Raw genomic sequence first — 7,870 nt, 5'->3', positions numbered from 1 at the left:
CCCGCGTGACCGGAAGCGCCTTCTCGCTATTGGTTGTCGAACGAGCGGGCGCGCTGCGCTGTGACGTCACCTCCCAGCGCCTCCGCGGAGCCTCCACCAATCGTGCCGCAATTCCGCCGGACGCTCGGCCAATCAGCGGGCGCGGGGGGCGGGGCGCGGCGCAAAGGAGGCGAGGAGGGGAGGAGCGGCGCCTCCGCCATTTTGTCGCCGTCAGCGTCGCGGTGAGGGACAGCGCGGTGAGGGCCGGGGCCGCGGGGAGGGAACGGAGGAGGGACGGGCGGCTCTGGGGGGGATGGGCCGAGGTTAGGCGAGGCGAGGGGATGGGTACTGTGCCCGCTCCCTGAGGGCAGCGACGCTGTAAAGAGGGTTTGGGCCTAACGCTGTGAGGGGGATGGGAGGGGGAAGGGCCTGGGGGGGGTCTGTGGAGTCTGATGGCAGCGGGTCTGGGGGTCTTGGGGTGGGATGAGAGGGTGGAGGGGGGGCTGCAGGGATTGGGGCGTGAGGGGCCTTTGAGGGGGCCAGGACGTGAGAGCTGTGGGGTGGGGGGATTGCGGGGGGGTTCGAGGGGGGAGGATGGGAGCCTCGGGGTGGGGTGAGGGGGTCGGGGGATTCGGGCCTGAAGGCGGCTGGTTTGGGGGCGTTGTGGGGGGGATGGAGGGGGGCTGAGGGCTGTGGGGAGACTTGAGGGAGTTTGGGGGGAGCAGGAAGAGGGGCTGAGGGCGATGGGGGTGGGGACAACGGGGCTCTGTGGGGGTGAGGATGAGAGGCGTGGGGAGCTGAGGAGCGTGGGGGCCTCAGAGGGCTCTGTGCTTGAGGCATTGGGGTCTGGGAATGGGGTCTGGAGGGGAGCAACGGAGGGGCTGAGGGGGGCAGAGAACGGCTGGGTTGGGGGGGGGGGGGGTCTGCAGGTGGTTCTGAGGAACTGGCAGCCACCCCCCCGCCCCACGGCAGGCCTGAAGATGGTGAAGCTGTTCATCGGGAACCTGCCGCGGGAGGCGACGGAGCAGGAGATCCGCTCGCTGTTCGAGCAGTACGGCAAGGTGCTGGAGTGCGACATCATCAAGAACTACGGCTTCGTGCACATCGAGGACAAGACGGCGGCCGAGGACGCCATCCGCAACCTGCACCACCACAAGCTGCACGGCGTCTGCATCAACGTGGAGGCCAGCAAGAACAAGAGCAAGGCCTCCACCAAGCTGCACGTGGGCAACATCAGCCCCACCTGCACCAACCTGGAGCTGCGCGCCAAGTTCGAGGAGTACGGCCCCGTCATCGAGTGCGACATCGTCAAGGACTACGCCTTCGTGCACATGGAGCGGGCGGAGGACGCGGTGGAGGCCATCCGAGGGCTGGACAACACCGAGTTCCAAGGTGACACCACGCGGGGTGGGGCGCTGGGATGGGAGAGGGAGTCGAGGTGTCAGGTAGGACGGCGGCGTCTCGGCTCCTCGCCCCGCCGTGACGCGTTGGAGAGGATGGGGGCGTCCTGTGGGGCGCTGTGGGGTGGAGGTGTGGTGGATGTGGAGTGGTGCTCGGGTGTCTTTGTCCCGAATCTGGGGTGTTTTGGGGGTTTTACGGCTGAAATCTGGGGCGTTTTGGTGCTTTTGTTTCTGAAGCCGGAGCGTTTTGGTGGCCAGGTCACCAAATCCAGGGCGTTTTGGTGCCTTTGTGTCTGAAATCTGGGGCGTTGTGGTGCCTTTGTTCCCAAATCCAGGGCGTTTCGGTGCCTTTGTCCTGCATCTGGGGCATTTTCGTGCCTTTGTCCCAAATCAGGGGCATTTTGTTGCCTTTATTCCCAATATCGGGCATTTTTATGCTTTTATCCCCCAATCCAGGGCATTTTGGTGCCCGTGTTCCCAAATCTGCGGTGTTTTGGTGCCTCTTTGTCCCAGATCCAGGGCATTTTGGTGCTCGTCTTCCCAAATCCAGGGCATTTTGGTGCTCACGTTCCCAAATCCAGGACGTTTTGGTGCTTTTGTGTCCAAAATCTGGAGTGTTCTCGTGCCTTTGTCCCAAAACCAGGGCATTTTGGTGCACGTCTCTGAATCCACGATGTCTTAGTAACTTTACATCAAAAATCCAGGACATTTTGGTGCCTTTGTCCCCGAATCCAGGGCATTTTGGTACTTTCATGTCCAAAATACGGGGCATTTTGGTGCCTTTATCTTAAATATTGGGAGTATCAGTACCCGTGTTTCCAGAATCTGGGGTATTTTGGTGTCCGTCCCAAACTTACGGCGTTTCCATGGTTTTATCCCAAAATCCAGGGTGTTTTGGTGCCTTTGTCCCCACAATCTAGTGCATTGGGGTGGCTTTATCCCAAATATTGGGAATATTAGTGTCCGCGTCTCCCAAATCCTGGGCATTTTGGTGCCTTGGTCCCCAAATCCGGGGTGTTTTGGTGCCTTTGTCCCAAATATTGGGGCTATTAGTGCCAGTGTCTCCAAAATCAGGGCTATTTCGGTGTCTTTATCCCAAATCTGGGGCGTTTCGGTGCACTTTGCGTTGTTTGTTGGGATTTGCAAGGAATGCTCAGCTGTCTCCAGCCCAAATTTAGGGTGTTTTGGTGCTTTCCAGCCCAAATTCAGAACGTTTTGGTGCTTTTCCTTCAGGTTAGTTGAGACTCGTAGCAGCGCTAACAAAAACGTGGGGCACTTTGGGACCTCTAACCCAAACCTGGGGCAATTTGGTGCCCTTTCTCCCCGCCTGCTGACATTTGTAGACACGCTCAGTTCCTTCCAACCCAAATTCTGGGACATTTTTGTGCCCCCAATGCAAATTTGGGGCACGTTGGGGGACCTCCAGCCCCAGGTTGAGGTACTTTGGGACCTCCAACCCCAATTTGGGGCACTTGGGTGCATTTCTCCCCACTTGTTGAGATCTGAAAGTGATACTCGGCCACCTCCACCCCCAATTAGGGGTACTTTGGGTTCTCCAACCCCAATTTGGGGCTCATGGGAGGACCTCCAAACCCAATTAAAGGCATGTTAGAGGGCCTCCAACCCCAATTAGGGGGACTTTGGGTCCTTCAATCCCAATATGGCGCTCATGGAAGGACCTCCAACCCCAATTAGGGGGACTTTGGGTCCTCCAATCCCAATATGGCGCTCATGGAAGGACCTCCAACCCCGATTAGGGGGACTTTGGGTCCTCCAATCCCAATTTGGGGCACATCAGAGGACCTCCACCACCGGTTTGAGGCCATTTCCCCCCACATGCTGAGACCCGCAGTGACGCTGAGCTCTCCTCACCCCAAATTTGGGCCGTTCCGCTGCTTTTTGGGTCCATTTCAGCACTCAGCGCCACGGCTCCAACGCCACATCGCCGTTCTGCGCCTCTCCCTTCCCCCCACGGGCTGCAAAACGGGGAGAAAAAAGGGGGGAAGGGTGGGTTGCAATACATCACGAGGCTGTGAGCCGGCTCCGCTCCCCCCAGCTCACTTTGGTTCGCATTGAGGACGATGAGGAGGACCCCCGTGGCAGGTTTTGGTCCCCCCCTCTTTGTGCCTGGCGTTAATTCGCACCTCCCTTTTGCGTCTGTTTCTTCAAGGCAAGCGGATGCGCGTGCAGTTGTCCACCAGTCGGCTCAGGACTGCGCCCGGGATGGGAGACAAGAGCGGCTGCTACCGGTGCGGGAAGGAAGGGCACTGGTCTAAAGAGTGTCCGGTAGATCGCCTGGGGCAAGTGGCTGACTTTACCGAGGCCTATAACGAGCAGTACGGAGCCGTGCGCACTCCCTACACCGCGGGCTATGGGGAGACCATGTATTACGATGACGCGTACAGCGGGATGGCCGACTACTACAAGCGCTACCGCGTCAGGTCCTATGCGACGGCCTCTGCGTACGACGCCTACGCAGAGCAGACCATGGCCCAGTACTCCCAGTACGCCCAGTACTCCCAGGTCCAGTCCACGGCCATGGCGGCCACCACGGCCATGGCCAGCCGCATCCCCACCACCTTAGACCCCTACGATAGAGCTCTGCTGCCCACCCCGGGCGCGGCGGCGGCCGCTGTCGCCGCCGCTGCCACCGCCGCCGCCGCCGCGGCCTCCTCCACCTATTACACCCGGGATAGAAGCCCCCTGCGCCGCACGGCAGCCGCGGCCACCACCGTCGGAGAGGCGTACACGTACGATCGTAGTCAGCTGTCGCCGGTCTCGTCGGTCGCTCGCCCTTCGCTCTACGACATGCAGCGCTTCGAGCGCGACCCGTACGCGGACAGGGCGCGGTACTCTGCCTTTTGAGCCGAGGTGAGCGCCCGGCGCGGGGCCGACCCTCCCGTGAGGCGTCCCCGTGGATTTCCTGCCCCACCGAGGGGGGCCGAGAGCGAGAGGAGGTGTGGACAGGGGGAGGGGGACGCGGCCGCGCACCCCCAGGGCGGAGCGGGGCGGTGAGCGCGGCGCTGCCAGCACCGGTCCCTCCCGGTTCGGCGCTGGCCGGTTGGTAACGGGCCTTCGTCTCCCAGGAGGTGACCCCCCCAAGGCGGAAGGAGCCCGGCAGGAATACTCCCCCCCAAGCCGAGGAAGCCCCCCCGGAACCCCCTCTGCGGCCGGCGCCGCGTCAGGTCAGAGGAGCCCCGGGTCGCCGCCGCCGGTCTCGCCCCCGCGTCGCGGGATCCAACCGGGGGGGGCTCCCCTCTCCCAGCGCCACGGGGGGAAGGGGCTGCTCGGCCCCCACCCCCTCACACACCCCCACACACACCCACCTCCCATCTCCTTGGGGTGTCACCGTGTGTTCCCCACATCCTGGCCAACCCCCACCCCCCGCCGGCGGCGTCCCCGGGCCGGTGGTCCCGGCGCAGCCTTCTGACTGCTCTCTGCTCTCTTCCAGGTCGGTTGGCGTCGAAGTGGAGTCTACGTGTCCCCTCCCCGCGGCCGGCGGGCCCCGCTCCCCTCCCCCTCACGTCCTCCCCCCACATTTTGTATGGAGGTTCCCACAGCTTCATCCCTCCCCACTCCACAGGTTCCGGACCCCCCCGAGTTTTTTCGCCCCCTCACCCCCTCCCTCGGCTTTTCCAGCGAAATAAAGGTTTCCCACCGACCCCCTTCGTCTGTTCGTCTGTTTTTTGGGTGGGGAGGAGGTACTGGGAGGGGCTTTGGGAGAGCCGGAACCGTTGTGCGCGGTCTCGGCGCGTGGCGGACCTGTTTCACGACACGACTTACTTCCGTCGGAGCCGTCCGCAGGGCACCGTTGCGTGACGTCACTTCCGCGCGACGCCGTCTCCTCAGCGACGATGGCGCTGAACGCGGGTGCGGCGCTGCGCGGCCCAACGGGACGGGACCCCCCCAACCCCTCCCCTAAAATCCCCCCCCGAACCCTCAGAACTGTCCCCCCCACACACCCCTCTCCCCTTCGAGCCCCCCAGAGACCCCCCCCAATAAACCCCCAGAGCTCCACCCCAAATCTCCCCCCCCCCCCCCCCCCCCCCGAGACACCTCCTCAGAATCCCCACTGAACCCCCAGAGCCCCCCCCAAAGACCCCCCAGAACCCCCCGTAGAACCCTCAGAATCCCCCTTAGAGACCCCCAGGCCCCTCCCCCCCCAAGTTTCCCCCGGACCTCCCCCCATAACCCCTCGCAAAGACCCCCCCCGTGCCCCCCACAATCCTCAGTACCCCCCGCTAGACCCACCCCCCCCCCCCAGAACCCCTTTCCAGAGACCCCCCCCCAACGCATAAACCCCCCAAAATCCCCGCCCCCCCCCCGGAGACCCCCAGAACTCCACCATAAACCCCCAAAGACGCCCCCCCAACCCATAAACCCCCAGACCCCCCCCTTAGGATCACAGGATCCCCCCTTAGAGACCCCTAGAAACCTCTCTCAGAGAGCCCTAAAGCCCCCAATAATCCCCCCAAATCTCCCCCAGACCCCCCCCCATGCCCCCTCCCCCCCCCCCCCTCATTCGGTAACGGCGGTCGCGTTCCCGCAGGCACCGACCCGGATTTGGGGGGGGGGGCGGCGGAGGAGGAGAGGAGGGAGCGGCAGGAGCGGATCAGCCGTGCGCTGGGGCAGTACCTGCTGCGGGGGTACCGCATGCTGGGGAGCTGCTGCCCCCAGTGCCAGGTGGGGGGGTCGGGGGGGGCTGGAGGGGGTCGTGGGGGTACTACATGATGGGGAGCTGCTGCCCCAGTGCCAGGTGGGGGGGTTGGGGGGGCTGGGGGGGGTTGTGGGGTGGGGTGGAGTCAGGAGGGCGAGGGGTTGGGTTGGGGGGGTGGGGCTGTGGGGTGGGGGAGAGGTTAACGGGGTGGGGGAGGGGCCTATGGGGTGTGGGGGGGGCTGTGGGGTGGGGGAGGCAATGTGGGGGCTGGGGGGGGTACTGCTGGAGGGGGGGGAAGCAATGTGAGGTCTGGGGTGGGGTCGGGGGAGTGGGGCTATGGGGCCATGGGGGGAGAGGTGGGGATGGGAGTGGGACATGGGACCGTGGGGGGGTCTCTCTGAGCCCTATCCCCCCCCTTGCTTGTCCCCCCCCCCCCCCCCCCCCCAGACCATCCTTCTGCAGGACCGGCAGCAGCAGCTCTACTGTGTCACCTGCCAGGAGCTGGAGCGCGGTGCGGGGGGGGGCGGGGGGGGGAAAGGGGCATGGAGTGAGGGGGGGGTTGGGGATGTGGGGGGGGCAAAGAGTTGGGGATGGGGGATATGGGGTAGGGTTGAAGGGGGGGTACAGAGGATGGGGATATGGGATGGGATGGGGGGGTCACAGGGGGTATGGGATGGGTTTGGGGGGGGCATAGGGGGTATGGGATGGGGGGGGAGGGGGGACAAGGGTTATGGGATGGGGCTGAGGGATATGGGATTGGGGTCCGGGGGGGCACAGGGTTGAAGGGGGGGTACAGGGGATGGGGATATGGGATGGGGTCACAGGGGGTATGGGATGGGGGGTGGGGGGGCAGACTATGGGATGGGGTTGGGGGGGGCACAGGGGGTAGGGGATGGGGGTGGGAGATGGGACAGAAGGTATGGGAGTGGGGCGGGGAGAGGGGGGGGCACAGGAGATGGGAACAGTCCCAGCCTAACTCCCTGCCCCCCCCTCTCCACAGCCCCCCAACCCCCTCCCTGCCACCCCGACGCCCCGCGCCCCAAACACTGCGAAGGGGCGGCAGCAGCGGCGGGGCACCCCCCCCCCCCACCGCCCCCATCTCCTCCCCGCCCCCCATCCCCGCCCCCCCCCACCCCCTACCACATCCCGGCTGCGGTGGCGGCGGCGGAGGCGGCCGTTCTGGGGAAGCTCCGTTGGGCCGCTCAGGAATTGCCCCCCCACCCCACGGCCGAGGGCAGCGCTCAGCTCTGCGTCCTCATCCGCTCCTGTGCCGAAGCTCTGCGGGCGCTGAGGGGGCTCGGGGTGACCCCCCCCACCCCCACACCCCAAACCGGGACCCCCCCCCCGGCGCCGTAGCCATAAAGGGTTCCGTCCCCCCGTCCCCCCCCTGACCCCAAGACTGACGCTGATAGCCCATGGTTGTCTCGGTTCTAAATGCGACGGGGGTGTTATGGGGGGGGGGGTTGGGGGGAAGGGGGGGGGGGGGGATTTGGGGTCAGTGGGGCAGAACGGGGGGGCAGTGGGGTGGATTGGGGGGTGGTAGCGTGGGATTGAGGGGCTATTTGGGGTCAGTGGGGTGGGATTTGGGGTCAGCGGGGGAGAACCCTACGGGGGGGGCTTTTTAGGACAGGGGTTTTATTGCGGGGGCACTTTAGGGTCCTATTTTTTGGGGGGGGGGGGGTCTTTTTGGGACCAAATTGGGGGGGGGGCACTTTAGGACCGACTTTTTTGCGAGGGGGGGCACTTTAGGACCCAATTGTTTGGGGGAGGGGGGGGTCCTTTGGGAACCTAATTGGGGGGGGGGGGGGGAGGGGGGCACTTTATTACCGATCTT

The 7,870-nt window shown here is 64.7% G+C and overlaps 2 protein-coding genes across 4 annotated transcripts; both read left to right on the top strand.

Annotated features, from left to right (window-relative positions):
* The first annotated feature begins 157 nt into the window (after positions 1 to 157).
* On the top strand, positions 158 to 4,567 carry LOC425562 (RNA binding motif protein 4B). Of its 3 annotated transcripts, XM_040655154.2 has the most exons (4): positions 204 to 236; positions 952 to 1,371; positions 3,550 to 4,250; positions 4,466 to 4,567. In XM_040655154.2, exons 2-3 carry the CDS (start codon positions 960 to 962, stop codon positions 4,242 to 4,244), a joined length of 1,107 nt encoding a protein of 368 aa, XP_040511088.1. In that variant the 5' UTR covers positions 204 to 236; positions 952 to 959; the 3' UTR covers positions 4,245 to 4,250; positions 4,466 to 4,567. The 3 variants fall into 3 exon arrangements, with proteins under 3 accessions (XP_040511087.1, XP_040511088.1, XP_015128495.3); XM_040655153.2 differs by lacking the exon at positions 4,466 to 4,567 and having other exon boundaries at positions 158 to 221; positions 3,550 to 4,459; XM_015273009.4 differs by lacking the exon at positions 4,466 to 4,567 and having other exon boundaries at positions 3,550 to 4,459.
* Positions 4,568 to 5,215: 648 nt separating this feature from the next.
* Positions 5,216 to 7,452, top strand: SSSCA1 (Sjogren syndrome/scleroderma autoantigen 1). The gene is made up of 4 exons (XM_025145659.3): positions 5,216 to 5,249; positions 5,929 to 6,062; positions 6,484 to 6,547; positions 7,037 to 7,452. The coding sequence occupies exons 1-4, from the start codon at positions 5,234 to 5,236 to the stop codon at positions 7,390 to 7,392; spliced, it is 570 nt and encodes a 189-aa protein (XP_025001427.2). The 5' UTR covers positions 5,216 to 5,233; the 3' UTR covers positions 7,393 to 7,452.
* The last annotated feature ends 418 nt before the right edge of the window (positions 7,453 to 7,870 follow it).

The sequence above is a fragment of the Gallus gallus genome, chromosome 39, assembly GCF_016699485.2.
Source record: "Gallus gallus isolate bGalGal1 chromosome 39, bGalGal1.mat.broiler.GRCg7b, whole genome shotgun sequence".
Classification (NCBI taxonomy): Eukaryota; Metazoa; Chordata; class Aves; order Galliformes; family Phasianidae; genus Gallus; species Gallus gallus.
This window is presented reverse-complemented; position numbering and strand designations above follow the sequence as displayed.

What these genes read in the sequence shown, in the direction of transcription:
- LOC425562 (XM_040655154.2), top strand. Translation starts at nt 960, where the DNA reads ATGGTGAAGCTGTTCATCGGGAACCTGCCGCGGGAGGCGACGGAGCAG. An exon ending in GGACAACACCGAGTTCCAAG is followed by an intron (nt 1,372 to 3,549) that starts GTGACACCACGC and finishes TGTTTCTTCAAG; the next exon opens with GCAAGCGGATGCGCGTGCAG.
- SSSCA1 (XM_025145659.3), top strand. An exon ending in GCTGCTGCCCCCAGTGCCAG is followed by an intron (nt 6,063 to 6,483) that starts GTGGGGGGGTCG and finishes CCCCCCCCCCAG; the next exon opens with ACCATCCTTCTGCAGGACCG. An exon ending in CTGCCAGGAGCTGGAGCGCG is followed by an intron (nt 6,548 to 7,036) that starts GTGCGGGGGGGG and finishes CCCTCTCCACAG; the next exon opens with CCCCCCAACCCCCTCCCTGC.